Source organism: Spea bombifrons, chromosome 1 (assembly GCF_027358695.1).
Source record: "Spea bombifrons isolate aSpeBom1 chromosome 1, aSpeBom1.2.pri, whole genome shotgun sequence".
In the NCBI taxonomy this organism is placed as follows: domain Eukaryota; kingdom Metazoa; phylum Chordata; class Amphibia; order Anura; family Pelobatidae; genus Spea; species Spea bombifrons.
Genome location: NC_071087.1, coordinates 130,210,277 through 130,230,429, shown reverse-complemented (window position 1 = coordinate 130,230,429; position 20,153 = coordinate 130,210,277). Strand labels below are relative to the sequence as shown.

The 20,153-nt window shown below is 40.9% G+C and overlaps 1 protein-coding gene across 4 annotated transcripts in view; it reads left to right on the top strand.

Annotated features, from left to right (window-relative positions):
* SLC12A2 (solute carrier family 12 member 2) overlaps window positions 1–19,539 on the top strand; it is a 55,003-nt gene extending 35,464 nt beyond the window's left edge. For 2 of the 4 annotated variants that reach the window (XM_053473699.1, XM_053473704.1), the window contains 12 exons: window positions 208–319; window positions 416–556; window positions 704–810; window positions 1,710–1,789; window positions 7,233–7,364; window positions 8,402–8,449; window positions 9,949–10,071; window positions 11,094–11,205; window positions 14,002–14,088; window positions 18,250–18,385; window positions 18,825–18,892; window positions 19,075–19,539. In XM_053473699.1, coding sequence (XP_053329674.1) covers window positions 208–319; window positions 416–556; window positions 704–810; window positions 1,710–1,789; window positions 7,233–7,364; window positions 8,402–8,449; window positions 9,949–10,071; window positions 11,094–11,205; window positions 14,002–14,088; window positions 18,250–18,385; window positions 18,825–18,892; window positions 19,075–19,210 — 1,282 coding nt within the window. In that variant the 3' untranslated portion in view covers window positions 19,211–19,539. Of the gene's footprint in view, window positions 1–207; window positions 320–415; window positions 557–703; window positions 811–1,709; window positions 1,790–7,232; window positions 7,589–8,401; window positions 8,450–9,948; window positions 10,072–11,093; window positions 11,206–14,001; window positions 14,089–18,249; window positions 18,386–18,824; window positions 18,893–19,074 lie in introns of those variants that run through there. The other 2 variants (XM_053473711.1, XM_053473719.1) reach the window with 2 other exon arrangements.
* Window positions 19,540–20,153: the final 614 nt, after the last annotated feature.

Here is a 20,153-nt window from a genome sequence, read left to right as displayed (position 1 = left end):
ACGTAGGGGCATTTGTTCCCCAATGCGCCTGTCCTGTTAATACACACACATTGTACTGGTTGGGGTATCTTGTCTCGTCGCCTTCACGCTGGGGCCGACTGTATGGAGTAGTTTGACCTTGAGGGTATCGTTTATTCGAAAATCTAAGGAAATAATGACCTTTTTGTATGTTTGACACTTACTATGTGTGTTTTGTTCCCGTTGTAGGCCGCAATGCCTTGTTTTAATAGGTGCGCCAAATTCTCGGCCCGCACTCCTTAACCTCGTACATGCCTTCACGAAGAACGTTGGCCTGATGATCTGTGGGCACGTACATATGGTAAGGAAGTAGTGTCTGGCAATGGAAATGCAACATTTGATTGAGTCTATTAATTGCGTGCCTAAAAATATTGCATTGTATTTATTTTTTTGAAAGGGACCTCGAAGACAGGCTATGAAAGAAATGCTGACAGATCAGGCCAAATACCAACGGTGGCTTATTAAGCACAAAACGAAAGCCTTCTATGCACCTGTGCTTGCCGAAGATTTACGTGACGGAGCACAGTATCTTATGCAGGTGAAGTCTATGCGATGTGCAAGCGCCATTATCACCCATTTATAACCATGGCAAAACTAGAACAAATGGACCACCACTTAAAGGGTGAACATGTTACCTCTGTAAATTTTTTTTTTTTTATTATTTCTTGTCTTTCTTATGACACAGGCTGCTGGTTTAGGACGGATGAGACCAAATACGCTGGTGGTTGGCTTTAAAAACAACTGGCTTCAGGGTGATATGAAGGAAGTGGATACTTACATTAACCTATTTCAGTAAGTAGAGGTTTCATAAGCCGTGAGAATAGCAGCTGAAATGTTTGCATGTGTGTGCCAGCGTCCAGTGATGATAGGGCATGAATCTGAGATCTAGTGTGGAATTTCTCACATTGCAGAATGGGCTTATTGCAATATGGTATGCGATCACATCTCAAGAGCTGTCTGGCCCTATAAACTGCATATCTACAGCCAATGTGTTTGTAAATACAGCATCCACCACCCTATTGCTTGCAAAGGAAATTGTGTTTTACAACCAAACAACAATTATAGGACATAAATGATTCAGCCATAAATTAGTTAAAAAAAAAAAAAAAAAAAAAAGCTTGGCTTTTGTGCCAGATCTGGAGATGATATAGTAAATATGGTAAATTGTCACATCACCAATAATCAGCCTAGTTCTTTAATGGAAGCATGACATGGTCAGCAACCCCATGAAGGAAATGTTAAAGGGACAATCCAGCGCCAATTGTAAGCTATGTATTGCAATAGATGTGTTTTGCCCAAACTCATCTCGTGTGCAGGCTTACCGCCAGCCACATAAGAGTTCCAGTCACCCAACGTGAAAAAGAAGCTTCAGCATTACTTTAATATGGATTCTTTCGAAGTGATGCAGTGTGGATGTTAGACTGTCTCTTTAATTGGTAAATGATCAAAATATAATTTTATAGTCTTCTGCGATGGCCAATATATACTTCCATATAGCCTGATGTGTTTTACAAGCAGCGAGATTCCAAAAAGTCTTATTTCATTGTAGAGCTAACCACTGGTTCCCAACCCAATGCGTGGATGCAACATATATACATATATGTTAAAACCTATATATTTTATAATTTCCATGTTCCATTTAATTTTGAAGCTGCAATTTCCTAAAACTTTTCTTTTTCTTTTCTTTCCAGTGATGCTTTTGACTGCCAGTATGGCGTGGTTGTCATTAGATTGAGAGAAGGTTTAGACATTTCCCATCTCCAAGGACAAGGTAACAAAAAAAAAAAAAAATGATTATTGATTAATGAAAGCATCCCTGGGTAGTAAATACCACTGGATGAGTGGAATTCTTTCTCTGTGCCATTGCTACAGTTTTGTAGCTGTATATCTGACTTTGATGGATTTTTTGTTAAGGTGACGTTTGGTTTTTCCCCCCCAAATCTTAAACTGCTCCTTATGTGTTTACAATTTGTCAGTTAAACACAGACACAAATGCTCTGGAGATAAATAGCTCGCTGGTAAGTCTTCCGGCAGGGTTCCATAAACTTCCCCTTCCGTGTAACTTTTCTGAATATACCGGCTCCTAATCCGGCTCCCAAATGCTGCTGATGTCAGAATGTGTATTTTTTTTCACATTGGATGTCGTCTTATACATGTGTTTTCAGTCTTGTGTTCCCTGGGCGATCTTTAAGGGCAAATTAATTTTGCTTGTATGCTCGCGTGTCACAAATTATCAGGGGTTATATTCTTAACCTAAATCTGCTATTGGTAATTTCCGCCCGCTACGTCTTGTTATAAGCCCTTTGTTCAGGGAACTGTTGCTTCTCCAAGCAGGAATCACCTGCCAACGATCAGTTTAGCGTGTTGATTTTTGCAGAAAAAAAAAACAATTAACTAAAAACTCCCCAAAATAAGTAGCAGTAAGTCTTTTTGTGCCTGTGAAAAAAACAGTCCTTCAAGACTCAGCTGCTGAAAGGTTAAGAAAAGCCATTGCAGGAGTTGTGTGCGTCAGAGTAAACTATTTGAGGGCTGCTCTTTTTGATAGCCATTCAAAGGATTTTACAGCTTTCATCAAACAAAAGGAAACCGAGACCAGGCCAAAATAGCTGAAAAGATCTAATTGCATGGGTGGGTGAAGTTGGTTGACAATTTTGCTGACTGATAGCACATGTTGGAATATGTCTGTCCTCCCGTACTGTAAGCAGCCTGGCTTTGTGTGACAATAGAAAGAATGTACGGCGTAGCACAAGAGGGTGTTGAACCCCTTCGTTACCGAATTCCATTGTACGTTGTAGAAGAAAGGGATTCTCGGAAAATAATTTAAAAAAGCAGACTGTTTGTCAGCAGATACGTTTAATGGTCCTGTTCTCACGTTCAGCATTGTTTCAAAGAAACCATTTACTTTAACAAGCAGGTAACCTCAGTTTTGGACCTCCTTCTATAACGAGTATTACAGCAGGAAGGAGTTGCCCCTGGCCAGTAGTGACAGTAACAGGTTCTGAATGTTTACCGCATGGAAAATCTACGTAACCCTCTTACTTTGACCCCTTTACTAAATAAGTGATATTCAGACGAATCTCGCTGATAGCTGCCTTTTCTTTGAAGTTGAAATGTTGCGGTTTCTTCTAGATTGTAGACTGCAGTAGTAGGTTGATGGTTCTGCTTATAGCCCAGCCTATAATGTTCAGAATTTGGTAGACTATGGTGGATGTCTATAACGCAGCAATGCAGAATATCTTGGCATTTTAAAGTACAATAAGTATAAACAAGCAGTACCATTTGCATTAGTCTTGAGCTTTGTTGGTTGGGCATAACCTTAATGGAACCTCCTATAGACTCTTATATGCCCCTGGTGTTGATGGAATACAGCCCGCCAGATTTAATAGCTGGATGAACGTTTCACAAACAATCTTTTTTTTCTAGAAAAAATGTTTTCTTTCTAGTTGTTTTTCCCCCCTATATTCCTCATATCTCCCACCTATATCTCCCACCTATTAAAAAAAAAAAAAAAGTAATGTTGCTTTGAAGCCGTACGAAAGATTTCTTTATTGAAATGCTTTTGTTTTGGAATCTGTTTGGCATTGTCCCTCCTCATTCTGTGGAGACGGTTCCCCAGAGGGACATCTCCCTATCAACGGCTGCATCATTGACTTATTTATAGAGTGAGCCTACTATTACGGGAAGGGCTTCTTTCCGCTAAAGAAAAAAAATCTATTGTTTTGATTTTTAAGGAAAGGAAAATATCTGACGGCATACGAATGTAGTTCTACAACTGTTTTAGTACTCCACATGCATTTTCCCCGTTGCCGTCTAGTCAGAGATGCTTAGGGGAATTTTTATTTATATATATATAACAGTAAGTATAAAAATGAACTTAAGTCAGTGTTTGATTTTCATTACAATAGTATATTTTATTTTTCTTGGCTGGACTATGGAACACTGTCAAAATACTTTATTTCCTCTTGCGACACCTCAAATCAATTAATATATTTTTTTCCACATTTTTTTTTCAGACTTAAGTTAGCATACCTTAAATTTCAATAACCATTTTCAGTTTATCGTTTTTTTTTTTTTTTTTTTTATCCTGTTGAAGCCGAGACATATTTAAACCACTTTTGCTTCAATGTAGGTTTCTTCACTCCTTCTTCGGGATCTTAAGGAGTCCGAACTCCTTCTTCGCTTCACTCCTATTATCCGTTCGGACTCCTTAAGATCCCTCTCTGGTCCCTGCCTCTAAATTACCTTTAAACTTCTTTCTGTTAGTCATTGTAGTGTTAAGTGCAGCTATTCACAGATCCTTTATTTTTAGAATGTACAGAAGTGTTTGAGTTGAGTTCTTTCCACGTCAGCAGATTATTTACATTTTATATTAATGGCCTTTAAATTGCATCCCAGACAAAGGAATTTCCTGGTGGTTAGCACGGTTTATTGTCTGCTCGACAGTTCTGTAGGGATTTGCTGTTCAGGAAGCCGTTGCTGACTTTCAAATAGGTTTTTATTCAATTTTATTACTTTTCAGTGCAATTACTCCTATAACAGACAAGGCAAGGGCTATGTCATCGTAATATGCACTTAATCACTAAAGTGTGAAAATGTAATACTACTTCTTCAAGGCATTTTTTTCTTTTTACGGGTTTTGGGCCATTTACTTTAGAAGAGCTGATATTTATTTCTGGCCATGCTAATATAATCGTAGTACCAAAGAATAAAATGAAAAGCTGAGATTTGTTTTTGTATAAGTTTTTTTTTTTTTTTTTTTTTCTCTTCATGATTTTATTCTTGAAAGGACCAATATCTTCCTCAGTGCAAATGCAATTCTTACCCAAGAATAAATCTGTTTAAAAGTGAGTTATTAGTTTGGGCTTACCTTCTGCATTACTATATATTTATGTGCATGCATTAGAAGTCCACCTCGGATCTATTAACTCTGGATCTGCTGGGTTTACCTCCCAAATGACTCATGGCTGATTGGTTCTTGTAGTACTTATAAGGTCAGGGAGGGAGAGAACTCCAGACACAAACTGATATGCTAGTTCCACCAGTTTTGCCACATTTTGGCTCCCCATTCAAATATAAATCAAGGCAATTACACAATAAGCTTTAGGTACATTTGGGCATTTTTGGTGATGCTAAAACCCACGGAAGTGACAAATCCCTTTTTAACATTATTCAGCATTCGTTGTTGTTGTTCTTGTTCTGATTAAGCGCACTGACGACCATTTTAATTAAACTCTTAATGTGCAAATTCCATTGCATTGTGGAAATCAGAGGATCAATAAAGCTGTCAATAGCTGCCCAAGTGCGTAGATGTCAGGGACACGTTCAAACCCAGTGGCCCAGATCTCCATTGCTGCAGAAGTAAGGCAGAGCAGCCGCTTTCCGTGCTCGTCCCGAGTGTGTCATTGTTTATTGCAATGAGTTGGTATAACGTAGAGTTCCTGTTCCTTGCATTGTCTTTACTTGTTCTGGCCTTATAATGCGTTACTCGCACTCACTTTGTTATACTGCTTGATGCAGCAATCATCGTTTACTGATGATAAATGAAAACAATAAATGAATAACAATAATCCTGTTAACTAGAGAACGTCTGTCAGTTTGTCGTTGAAATGTGTGTTTGTCACTGCTGTGTCTGGGCTGATCGTTGGGCCGTGCGCAGACCCCAGCAATATGGATAACATCTTACGGTCCAAACTTCACGCTGACGCTCAGCTTCACCAACGCTAAATGAAACACAAACTCCCACTCAACACTGCTAGCAAACACTCAAGCCGCACTGACACTAACTCACACTGGCCAAATGACGTGCGTTCAGCCGCACTCCTCCCGATCCGCTTACAGACGATTTATTATCTCTTCCTTACTGGTTCACGTTCGAAAAAAGGTTTTAGGGGTTTTATGTTGTTTTTCTTCTACCGTATTTGCTCGATTATAAGACGAGGTTTTTTTCAGAGCAAATGCTCTGAAAAATACCCCTCGTCTTATAATCGGGGTCGTCTTCTAATCAGACCTCAAATAGAGGTCTGATTAGGAGACTAAGATCCAGATCCCCCGCACCGCTGCAGGGGACCTGGATCCTCCTATCGTCGCCCCCCCCCCCCCCGCACGCACGCACTTACCGGTGCTTCCGGAGGTGAAGTTGGCAGCGGGGGTTTGTATGCGTCCGTCGCAAATACCTTCCCCGACTGTCAGAGATCAGAGTTCCAGAGTTCCTGATCGCTGACAGCCGGGGAAGGTATTTGCGACGGACGCATACAAACCCCCGCTGCCAACTCCACCTCCTCCCGGCTGCCGCGGAATGAGACGTCAACCCGCTGCCCCGGCAATGCAGCAGGAAATTGGAAGCACCGGTAAGTAAGTGTGTGTGTGTGTGTGTGTGTGTAGGGCATTTCTGGAATGCCTTACACCCCTATATGCCACTCTGGCACTTAGGGGGTTAAAAGGCATATTATGGGGCAGAGTGGCATATAGGGAGGTATAAGGCATTTCAGGAGGCAGAGTGGCGTTAAGGGGGCATTTAATAGAGCACTCTGCCTCCTGAAATGCCTTATACCTCCCTATATGCCACTCTGCCCCATAATATGCCTTTTAACCCCCTAAATGCCAGAGTGGCATATAGGGGTATAAGGCATTTCTGGAGGCAGAGTGCTCTATATAATGCCTTTTAACTCCCTTAATGCCACTCTGCCTCCTGGAATGCCTTATACCTCCCTATATGCCACTCTGCCCCATAATATGCATTTTAACCCCCTAAATGCCAGAATGGGATATAGGGGTATAAGGCATTTCTGGAGGCAGAGTGGCACATAGGGGGTCAAAAGGCATACCGTGGGGCACAGTGGCATATAGAGGGTTAAAAGGCATATCATGGGCCACAGTGCCATATTGGTGTGGCAAGCCTGGGGGCAGATGTGCGTAACTGGGGGCAGGTTGGAAAATACAAGGAAATAAAAACAAAAAAAATATTTTTCTCAATCATAGCTTTTATTAAAAAAAATAGTTTACATGAATTAACATTTACTGGTAAAACTTTTTTCCTTTAGGGTCGTCTTATATTCAGGCTTTTTCTTTTTTTCCTAAGTTAATATTCAGATTTTGGGGGGTCGTCTTATAATCAGGGTCGTCTTATAATCGAGCAAATACGGTATTTTTTGTCGCTGTTATGTCTATCGTAGCACCTGCTTCAGTGAATAACATTTGTTTTGTTTATTTTCCAGAAGAGCTGCTGTCATCGCAAGAGAAATCTCCTGCTACCAAAGATGTTGTAGTAAACGTAGACTACAGCAAAAGCGCTGAAGCAGAGTCGTCGAAGCCCTTTTCCAGCGACAGCAGTCCTATGACAAGAAAAGGTAACGTCCGCGCCGACAGCCGAGCTTGGGGCTGTAGGTGTGTCGCAGAGATTTTAGAAATGACCTTTGCACATGCCAGATCAGCCAAATGTCTATCCAAAAGCAAATCGGGTTCTGTAAATGGGTGATTGAAGCTGTCACGTAGGCGCGGTTTAAAAAGTCGTTGAGTATTTGTATTCGCTTTCATTTATAAGGTGTCCCAGGCCTTCAAAAAGAAAATAAAATTTCAATTTTTGTGAAGACAGAAGTATCTCATAATAAATGACGTGTAGATTTTCACAATGCCACTGTTAGTAAAATATACTTCAGAGGTATATGTATTAGTTTGGAGTATGATTAAGTGTTAGCCACATAAAAAACAAAAATTTACAGATGTTTTGATCTTCAGGGAAGTAGTAAGGAGCCGGTGTCACAACAACCATAATCATCCGTAACCACGTTTTCATTTTGAGAGATGATTGCTGTGCCATATTGTCTCCTACTCACCATACCTGGGAACTTCCGGGCCTCCGGCTACCCGGAGCCTTCCCTTACGGGACGCGGCCAGGACTGCGCACTGATGTCGGTGGGTGGTCCCGCTGATGTCGGTGGGCGGTCCAGCTGATGGCAGCGGGAAACACCCCTGTTTAAAGGAAAAATGGGCGGGGAGCAGGGCGTGCCAAGACCCTCCTCCCGCGACCCGAAGAAGCAGTGCTCACTCGGCAATCTCTGGGTCAAACCCGGAGAGTTCCCAGGTATGCTACTCGCCCACGTGTTTTGCTCTCTCCAGGCAATCTGGGTTCACTATGTGGCCAAAATATGGCTACTGGGTGTTGGATGGTGTTATATATGCAATATTTTATTTGTGGGGAGCAGAAAGTGTTCCCTGTTTCAGTGACCCAGCTTTGGGTGCACAGTGGACTGAGAAGTGATCTGGAAAGCAATCATCTCTAGATTTCCTTGTACTTTTGTTTTCATTTCTTTTTTGGTTGCTTATATTATCATTACTAAATCATTTTAACATTATTTTTCTTTTTCATAAAAACATTATAATACAGATGAGGAAGACGATGGCAAGACTCCAACACAACCACTATTGAAAAAAGGCAGGCATTATCATATTGTCATTTTTAATTCTTTCCTACTACTTTTTTCCTGTTTTCATCCTTCTGTTTTCGTGTTCTGTTCTTGTGTACCATGTGTCCTTTTTTCCAACTCGATGAAACCCATACATTTCATAGAAACTTTAGTTACAAATCTTGCGTGTTGTGAATTCCAACTACGTTTCTGGAGTGTCCAATCCAAACTTTTTGTTTTGAAGTATTTAACAATCAATTTTCTACTTTGTGGAGTTGTATTCAGAATAGCAGAAATGTCAGGGGGTGAATGCGTCCTGTTTTCTCCGTACCTATTGACAAAATGGAAACAAATAGAAAATCCTTATTGAAAGGAATTTGACTTATGGTTTGGATAGGGCACCACTGGATTTCAATTTTAAACGAGAAATCTAGATATTACTGAGTTTATTTTGTCACTGGCATCTTTGTTATAGCTTTGACTACTCCTAAGGATGGAAAACCACCTTACATTTAGGGTTAACTACTGTAGTTAAAATATTTGAAGCATAAACACTGACTGCAAGTGAGGCCTGTGGTTAGTTACATGTTAGTGTAGGTTCTTTTGTGACCTCCTGGACCCAAAGTTGTTGGTGTACTCTTGGAGGTATTTTGGTAGGCGGCAACTCCTGGGAAGGTTCACCGCTGTTTCATCTTTTCTCCAGTGGTTCACTGGTGTCCAAGAGCCTTAGAAATAGCTTGGTAAACCTTTCTATACTGATAGATGTCAGAGACTTTGTTGCATCTTTTTTGAGATCTTTCAGCCTTCTTCACTTTGCTAGACAGGTTCTATTTAATTGATGTTTAGATTCAACAGGGCTGGCAGTAATCATGTCTGGGTGTGTTGGTGAAATTGAATACAATTATTAATTACATTTGCTTAATTGCTGATGTTAACTAAGGGGATAACTTTTTTACATAGGGCCAGATAGGGTTGGATAGCTTTTTTTTTTCCCCTTCTATACATTAAAACCATCATTTAAAACTGCATTTTGTATTTACTCGCATTATTTTTGTCCAATATTAGTTGGTTTGATGATCTGAAACATTTTGTGTTTCAAGTGTGACAAATATGCAAAAAAAAAGGTGTGAAGGGTCAAATACTTTCACAGCACTAGAGTCTTTAGAAGTTTGATCCCTTTGAATAAGATCAAATAATATATAACTTACAAGACCTCAGATTTATCTTTTTGTCAGATCTAAATTAAAGTATGGAAGTCTTAGGTCTTTAGTTTGTGATTGCATCTGAAGAAGTGGCTTCTGTAGCCTTTGTATGTGACTATCATAAGAACATGCTTTATTTTCCGATCTAGCAAACATTGAAGGACGTGTTTTTCCTCCTTTGGGATAGGGATATTGTATTTATTCTGTATGTAGCAATTTAGTTTAACTACTGTGTTTCTTATTCTGCATCTGAAAAACTGTCCATTCAGAGTAAGAATTTTGTGGAACAAATATGTTTATTAAAATTATTCCCCCCCCAATTGTAGATTCCAAAGACCCAGGTATTACGCTGAACACAGCAGACCAAAGACTCATGGATGCTAGTGTGCAATTCCAGCGGAAGCAAGGGAAAGGAACCATCGATGTATGGTGGCTTTTTGATGATGGCGGTAAGCGAATCTTGGTTATGTTGCTGAGTATGTTGATTCACTTGAATTATATGGTAATATTACATTGTGAGCAGTAATTCTTAAATAGAATACACATTTTTTGTTTGAAAATTCTGAGATTTGCAAAATGTGATTTATTCACTAAATGGAGTGTTGATAGAGTTTGCAAGAGAGATGTTTCTCAACCCATTCTCTTCATTATGAACTACAAACGCTAGCAGGTCTGTCCTGTATGAAGGCCTGAGCTGACCCTGTATAATTAAATATATAAGGAGAGCTTGCAGACAACTCATTGATGTAACTATACCTTGTGGTTGGCCAGCCATGCTCTTCCTGCAGCAGAAGCTATTTTGATGCCAAAAAATTAGTGAACCCGTGAAAACGTATGCATTTATAAGATAGAATTAGTAAATACATCTGCATGCAACTATTTAAACGCTAGCCAGATGTCCAATTTTAACAGATCTGCAGGTATTCAATAAATCATGTAATGTGCCTGAAGATGCTCTGGAGCTCAAAACAATCATACCAGAAAAGCTCTGCTCGTATTATGATAACGTTTTATTGTAAGAGATCGTGCCGGCCGCGAAGCCCCTCGTTCTCGCAGGTTACGATGACACAGGCTGCCATAATACTCAGCAGGCGTTGTGGTGTTTGGATTCACAACAAATGTATAACTGTAGTCAAAGAGAGTAGTTATCCTCTGAACTCGTTATTTAGATTATAAACAACAGTCAGCGGCTCCATGTTTCTGCCCACATAGTAAATGTTTACACTACTTAAAAAAATGACAGCTGGAAGAAATCAAATGCTCTTCCAGGTGATTGAATATAACCTCGTACTAAACTTTGACAATAATGATATATTATTATTTATTATATTATTATAATTAACCCATAGTTATCCCTGCAGCAGCAGACAAACCCAGATATAAGTAGCTTCAGATGTGTTGGTTTCATTTGCTTTGTGTACTTGTAAATGGCAGATTCCATTTATTTCATTTTGTTGTCGTCTTTGTACAGGTCTGACGTTGCTAATACCATATCTACTGACGACAAAGAGGAAATGGAAGGACTGCAAGATCAGAGTGTTCATCGGAGGAAAAATTAACAGGATAGACCATGACAGGAGGGCGTACGTGGATTTCTTTTGTACCTTTCTGAACTTTTAAGCCTTTTATTAACGTGTAATGAGTATTTCTTGTTCAAAGTTGTTTTAAGTGAAGTTTGTCGAGTTTTATGTGAAACTACAGAGGCAGAAAGCGGACCAGCGGCTTTTTAAACTGAATCGCTGCTCAAACTTCATTGAAAGCGTTCAGTGAACTAATCAAACCTTGTTAGCTTCGCCGATCCCTGTAAAATATTTTTTTTTGTAAAATCCCCCCCCCCATTGGCTCCTAAACTGTCTGGAAAGTCGGTGACTGCATGCAGACTTTTCATCTTTATATGAAGAAAAAGGTACTCCTACCATATTTTTAGGGCTGCAACTAACGATTATTTTAATAATCGATTAGTTGGCCGATTATTTTTTCGATTAATCGATTAATCGGATAAAAAAAATGAATGTAAATTTTTCATTTATTTAAAATAATTTACTAAACAAATGATGTTAAATACAAACAGCAGAATAAAAAAACTTTGATAATACATTTCTTGTCTTTATTTCCCAACCAGCCCCCCAATATATGGACATTTGAGCCCAGGCTTGCTACGCTGCCTCCCAGACATGCCATGCTGCCCCCCCACATATGCCACGCTGCCTACCACAGCACTCCACGCTGCCTCCCACATATACCACGCCACGCTGCCTCCCACATCTGCCACTCCACTCTACCCCCCACATGCCACTGTGCCTGATACGCCTTATACCCCCTGAAACACCACTCCATCCTCCCCAGACATGCCACCCTGCCCTCCCCACATATGCCACGCCATGCTGCCTCCCACATCTGCCACTCCACAATGCCTCCCACATATGCCACGCTGCCTCCCACATCTGCCACTCCACGCTGCCTCCCACATATGCCACTGTGCCTGATACGCCTTATATCCCCTGATACCCCACTCAATCCTCCCCAGACATGCCACCCTGTCTCCCAGACATGCCACTTCTCTACCCCCAGATATGCCACTCTACCCCCAGATATGCCTTATACACCCTGATACACCACTCCGTCCTCCCCAGACATGCCACACTGCCTCCCAACATATGCCTTATATACTGTATATGCCTTATACCCCCAGATATGTCACTTCACTGCCCCCAGGATTTAGATTCCCCTAAATTAACCCTAAACTCCCCATTAACCATAACTGCCCCTAAATTAACCCTTAACACCCCCTTAACCACAGCATCCCCTAAATTAACCCTAAAGACCCCATCAACCACAGCATCCCCTAAATTAACCCTAAACACACCATTAACCACAACTGCCTCAAATTAACCCCAAACACCCCATTAACCACAGCTGCTCCTAAATTAACCCTAAACACCCTATTAACATAACTGCCCCTAAATTAACCCTAAACACCCAATTAACCATAACTGCCCCTAAATTAACCCTAAACACCCCACTAACCATAACTGCCCCTAAATTAACCCCCACCTCCCCTAACTTTCAGTAGCCCAAATATATATATATATATTACATACATATATACACACATACACATTATATATATATATATATATATATATATATATATATATATATATATATATATATATATATACACAGATACTCATTATATATATATATATATATATATATAATGTACATATACTTACAGTTAGATGAGTGTCACAGCCATGTGGTTCTGGCCTGGAGAAGGAAGGGGCGGGGCCAGTTGTCACAGTGATTACAGGGAGGGGGAGTAAGTAGGAGCTGCTGCTGTGAGACGGTGAGTCAGACTAAACGGATTATATAATGAGGGGGATTTTTCAGAGCGTTTGCTCTGAAAAAACCCTCATTTTATAATCGATAATAATCGATTCAACTAATCGATAATGAAATTCGTTGCCAACGAATTTCATTATCGATTATTATCGATTTTATCGATTAGTTGTTGCAGCCCTACATATTTTTAATATCCTATAGTTATTGTCTTAATCTAGTCACGATTTTCTGCTATTTGTGTGGCTAGCGACCTCCAAGCCTTTATATAAATATGCCACATACAGAAAACATGGTGTCAGTTACCCCTGATATTCTTCAGCTTTGTTAAAGTTATGCAGCATTCACATCCCAGAGATAAGGAATTATTGTTCAGGATTACAATTGAGTTAAAAAAGAAAGAAAAAAACATTTATATATAACCATAAATAGGACCCGTAAATGGAGGGGGTCGGGGCAGATATGATTGAAGACTTTACAGCAGCTTAGCCTAATAGATAACTCCGTATCACTATTTGTCAATCGGTTTAAGTGTTGAAGTTGCAATTATCACCATTAGCAGGAGGAGTGTGAGAAAATGTCTACTGTTAATCAAAGTGCCTCTCAACTAGCTTAGGGCAAAAAAATTCCCCGCCAATTGAAAACGTTAACCCCTTCATGACAAAGCCCGTACATGTTCAAAATGCATTGTTTTCAATGGGTTTAGGGACCGCCTTGTCCTTAAGGGGTTCAAAAATTCTGATATCCACCCACACCTTCATTATTTGTTCTAAGATTTTGTAGAATGGAAGCATGCTTTCTTAGAATAGCTGGATTATAGGAGATTCTGTCAGCACATTGGAACCTGAATTGAATAGTATTAAGTAAGCTTTGGTTCTAAATCCACGTGAGCGGTGCTAATAGAAACTGCGGCAATGGTTAGAACCCAAATCACAAATGAGCCGGATTATCCCATTTTCATTGGTTTGGAATGCTTGGTAGTAAGTAATGGAGGTATACGTATCTGTGTAAGAAATATATTTTATATGTCTTTTCAGGATGGCAACCTTACTCAGCAAGTTCAGGATTGATTTCTCGGATATTATGGTGCTTGGAGACATCAATACAAAACCAAAAAAAGAAAAGTAAGCTATTCATTTTTGGTATCTCAGTATTTTTTTTTTCCATGCCACGTGTTTCAGTTGTTTGACAGGCTTTCGGTTAACCCTTATTGCTTGTTGGCAGTCTGCGGTTTCCTCCCAGACATCACCCGCCGCTCGGTGTTATTTCATTACGTGGGTGTGTTGAGCCATTCGTTCTGCAAGTACACGCACGTTCATAAAACCAAAAACAAGGGGAGTGTGCAGATCGAGGCTCGTTTTTCATTTCACAGTTTTTAAGTATTGAACCTGCGTCCACGTTTTCCACTTTATTAGCAACTTTTCGGAATGTGTAAATAGATTACGTTTTAGTGAACCCTCGCAGCATTGTACAAAATATATAAGAAACGATGAAGTCCATAGACAGGCAAAGACTACCAGGCAGCTTATCTACCGCCTCCCTCAAGAAATGATCAGACAGTACTTTTCTGGACAATTACACTTGCTGAAGGTCCGGGCTGTTTTTTCCATTTTGAACCCTATGCGGCCAAGGCTGTTTTAACATTTTTGCTGTGCTCTGGTTTAGCTGTCATTTTCTTTTCTCTCATTTTTTTTTTTGTGTACCCACAAAAAGTATATATTTTTTCAAAACTAGAGTGGCTTTCTTTTTGATCATATCATCTAATCTCCTATAATTTGGTATAAAAAAACAGGTTTAAGTTTAGGAGGCTCTTTTAAATCAAGAGTCCTCCGCCATATTTTATATGCCGGGCGTTGACACTCCAGAGAGGGGCCACAGGGGGTCCCTGAAGCAGATTTAGTTGTTGCTGAATGCCTCAAAAGAGACTTTTGCCGTGACGTTCCAGGCACGTCATCAGTGGTTAACTGACAGTTTTCCGTCGCCTGCCTGGTGGTCGTTAAAAGGTTTAAAGAAGTAAAATGGAGAGAACAGTAAAGGTTAAGGAGATGGGACAGAGGGAATAGAATAGGAAAAAGTAGTCTGAAGAAAACTAAATGCATATTGGATATAAAAAAAAAGAAGGGGTGATAGTCTCAGCTAGTAACCAGTGACTTATAAAGCACTGGGATGTATAATTTGTGACAATTTAGACTTGTAATAATATTGTGACCTAAAAGCTATTATTTCTTCCATTAATTAAACCGATATTAACAAAAGCGTCACATTTGACAGCGACACGTTTCATCTACCACTTTAAGCCAGCGTAGGTAGCTTTCCACGCGTGATCGTTATATAAAGTCTTTGAGATGAGTGCATTGCTACATCACATTTTTGTAAGATCACTTTTGGCAGATCTGGGATTTAGCACTTCAATGAGCTCATTCCTCTGAAAAATTACTCCCTTATGTTTTCCTGGAGCTTGAAGTTATCAAGTTGATTTTATTTCAAAGCAAATCTGTCTGGGAATTGAGAAATTCCCATGAATGTGAACTAACATAAATGCTCTTTTAGTCTTAATTCTGTTTAAAAAAAAAAAAAAAAAAAAAAAAAAAAAAAAATGATTAGTATACCCATGATTAAAATATCTTAAATATAGTAGCATTACAACCAACTGACAGTATAATTATGATCGACAGAAGTAACATTGATTTAAACAGCCTCTAAATCCTTTTTTTTTTTTTATTTTTTTTTTTTACACTAAATGATTGTGTTCTGTGTTTGTTTTTTTCCAATGACCCCCCTCGCACTGCCTTTCTCCCACTCCATCGAGTGCCCTAGGCCATCTGAGCTAAATGAGGTTCAATAGTTTACATGCCCATGGGTTCAGATGCATGAGTTAATATCAATGCAGTCTGCAGGGACTTTGGGGCTTGTGTCACAGCTGCTGCCCCAACGCAGTCCCTATTGTTTCATCTCTGTAAAGAAGGGTATCTATAAAAAGTAGTTCTGTTTGTACTAACCTATAAGGCCCTCCATTACACTGCTCCTCCATACATTTCTGCCCTCATTTCTGCTACTCGATCCTTATGTTTTTCCCATGGGCTCAAGCTGCCCTATATCTCTGGAATCTACTCCCAAGGAACTTGGGATTCACCCTCTCTCCCAACATGCAAGAAACATCCCAAAACCCACTTCTTCAGAGAAGCCGCACCATCTTAGCTGCTAGAACTTCCTTGTCATTGATACAAACCCCACACTACCTCTCACCCTTTCTCTGTGCCTTATGTTTGTCACCCCATTTCCCTCAAGATTGTAAGCTTGTGAGCAGGGCTGTCTCCACCAAATGTATCGGTTTGTGTTAGTCTGTCAGTTCTCGTCTTGTCATACCCCTTGAATATATGTATTGTATTAAGTGCTGCGTAAACTGTTGGCGCTATCTAAATTAGGGCTGCAACTAACGATTATTTTAATAATCGATTAATCGGCCGATTATTTTTTCGATTAATCGATTAATCGGATAAAAAAAAACAATATGCAAATTTTTCGTTTATTTAAAAGAATTTAATGAACTGGATGTTAAAAAACAACTTAAAATTTACATTAACATTCTTATTTTGTTATGATGTAATAAAAAACAATATTTTCAAAGTACAAGAACCCAAACACAATATTTATGAAACAAAATAACCCCAAACATTCTGAAAAGAGGTGGACTATTACTGTTCAAGAAACTTTGCCCCAGCACTTTGCACTTTGCACCCAGCACTTTGCACCCAGCACTTTGCACCCAGCACTTTGCACCCAGCACTTTGCACCCAGCACTGGCACTTTGCACCCAGCACTTTGCACCCAGCACTTTGCCCCAGCCCTGGCACTTTGCATCCAGCACTTTGCACCCAGCATTCAGCACTTTGCACCAGCACTTTGCACTTTGCACCCAGCCCTGGCACTTTGCACCCAGCACTTTGCACCCAGCCCTGGCACTTTGCACCCAGCACTGGCACTTTGCACCCAGCACTTTGCACTGTGCCCCTGCACCCAGTCTCTAACTCTGCCCTGCACCCAGCCCTGCCCCCACATTCTGCCCTGCCCCCACACTCACACTCTGCCCTGCACCCACTCTGCCCTGCACCCACACTCACACCCTGCCCTGCATCCCCACCCCCACTCTGCCCTGCACCCAGTCTCCCACTCTGCTCTGCACCCACACTCACACCCTGCATCCCCACCCCCACTCTGCCCTGCACCCAGTCTCCTGCCCTGCACCCCCCACCCCCACTCTGCCCTGCACCCCCACCCCCACTCTGCCCTGCACCCCCACTCTGCCCTGCACCCACACTCACGAACCGCTCTGTGCGAATGGAGCCACTCGCACAGAGCGAACCGCTCTGTGCGAATGGAGCCACTCGCACAGAGCGAACCGCTCTGTGCGAATGGAGCCACTCGCACAGAGCGAACCGCTCTGTGCGAATGGAGCCACTCGCACAGAGCGAACCGCTCTGTGCGAATGGAGCCACTCGCACAGAGCGAACCGCTCTGTGCGAATGGAGCCACTCGCACAGAGCGAACCGCTCTGTGCGAATGGAGCCACTCGCACAGAGCGAACCGCTCTGTGCGAATGGAGCCACTCGCACAGAGCGAACCGCTCTGTGCGAATGGAGCCACTCGCACAGAGCGAACCGCTCTGTGCGAGTGGAGCCACTCGCACAGAGCGAACCGCTCTGTGCGAGTGGAGCCACTCGCACAGAGCGAACCGCTCTGTGCGAGTGGAGCCACTCGCACAGAGCGAACCGCTCTGTGCGAGTGGAGCCACTCGCACAGAGCGAACCGCTCTGTGCGAGTGGAGCCACTCGCACAGAGCGAACCGCTCTGTGCGAATGGAGCCACTCGCACAGAGCGAACCGCTCTGTGCGAGTGGCTCCATTCGCACAGAGCGATTCGCTCTGTGCGAGTGGCTCTGTGCGATCCGTGCACATAGACATGAAGAATACTTACCTCCGGAACGCGTCACATCCGTCACGTAGCTAGAAGGCGGAGACTGCAGAGCGTGTAGCAGAAGCGGGGAACGCTCGCGGAGGTAAGTAAAAGGAGCCGAGTGCTCCAACAACGAATTGATCACTCGATTAATCGATAACGGAAATCGTTATCGATGATTTCCGTTATCGATTATTATCGATTTTATCGATTCGTTGTTTCAGCTCTAATCTAAATAAAAGATAATAATAATACGTTTGTGAATTCATTGTATATACGTGTCTGGGTTAATGCTGGATGCGTCTGTATAAGTGATTTTGTTTCCATTTCAGCGTTGCAGCTTTTGAACAGATGATCGAACCATTCAGGCTGCGTGAAGATGAGAGAGAACAGGATGTAGCCGATCAAATGAAAGAAGAAGAACCATGGAGGATCACAGATAACGAGCTAGAACTTTATAAGACAAAGGTAACCGCGTTTTTTCCCCACACTCGTTCTCCATTTCGCGTCAGCTGTTGGCTAATTAAAACAAATCTTATTTACGAAGAATAAACTGTTTAACTACGGCCTTTGCTTAAATGCCATGTGGTGTAGGATTTCATTACATCAATGGGCTTTTAATGCACTAGTTAATGCAGTTCCAATGCAGGTTATCTGGTTATAATATGTTGTTTGGAATACAATTTCAGACAAAATACTCTCAAATACCATACTAAGATATGGGAGTATTTAGGTTGTATTATATATATCATCAAATTTGTAAATATGCAGATAGTGTGGATGCGTTTTTTATTATTGCACAGTATTTTGCGTATAATTGACTTATTTGCATAATTTTACGAATGGTGTAAAATGACTCTTGGCGTCTGTGTATACTTACTCATTTTTTTTTTCTCTTTGCATTTAGACACATCGTCAAATCCGGTTAAACGAGTTGCTGAAGGAGCATTCAAACACTGCTAATCTTATTGTTATGTAAGTTTAAAACAGTAAATTAGTCAACACGGTCCTAACAACGGGCTTTAGAATACCGTGTCATTTCAATTGCATCTCTGCACAGATCTAGCTAAATGTACATCTGCACCACCGTTCACAATCATATATAGACAGGTTGTTTTTTTGTTTTTTAAATAATTTAATTTTTGGGTTTTTTGCAGGAGCTTTCCCGTTGCAAGGAAAGGGGCTGTGTCTAGTGCACTTTATATGGCTTGGATAGAGGCGCTCTCTAAAGATCTCCCCCCCGTCCTTCTGGTCCGCGGAAACCATCAGAGTGTTCTTACCTTTTACTCGTAAGCACTCTCAGCCACGCCGCCCCGAGAAAACGGTACTTCAGCGGCTGGAGTGCAAGCGGCATCACATACTCTGCATCCCAGTTTGGCAGAACTTGACTCTTTTTTTTTTTTTTGTTCTTTTCTTTCATGATTCCACAGACTTGAAAGCACACAAAGAAAAGTTTTGTTGTATTTCCACAGTATTGGAAATCCACAGTGTGTACGACATCTGTTACATAACCGGTGGATCCTGGCTTCATAAGGGAGATTCCGATGTATGGGACTCGGATACATGGACATTTAATTTTCTCTGCTACTTGAACAGCAGCAATAAAAGTGTGTTTTTATTTTGATCGGTGAAAGGATTCTAGATTTGTAAAAGCCTTTAGACCTTGAGGTGCCTTTTTGAAATTAACCAAACTTCATCCATACCCCTTTTTTATAAACTTGTATAGAATGTACAATCTGCCTTCAACTAGGACTCTAGCTCAAACCCTTCTAATTTCTAGTCTCTTCCACCTTGACGATAACTTATGCTGCTTTTTTCCGTCTTCCATCAAGCTATTTTCGCCTATTTTATGTCATAAGTGTTTTAGTTCTCTTTGTTCTTAATGATATCTGTTAAGTAATACTAAGGGGGTTTGACACAAGCCAGTTATTTCAGTAATAAAAAGCTAAAAAAAAATACACAAGTAACACGATTGATGTATGTGAACAACTGACATTTTATTTTTTTAAATATATTTTTTAACCCGGTGAAAAATTAGAATTTCGGTATGCGGCAAGTATTATGCATTTATCATTCCTCTTATACTCGGAACCGGCCTTTGATGTAACGCTGTAGTGTTGCCTGTGATTAACAGTCGGCATATGCAGCTGCCTGGAGGCACGTTTCTGTGAGTTTTTTCATTTGAGCCTAAAATAACACTTTTCGGTTCACATTATTGCACCCCTTTTAATCTGCA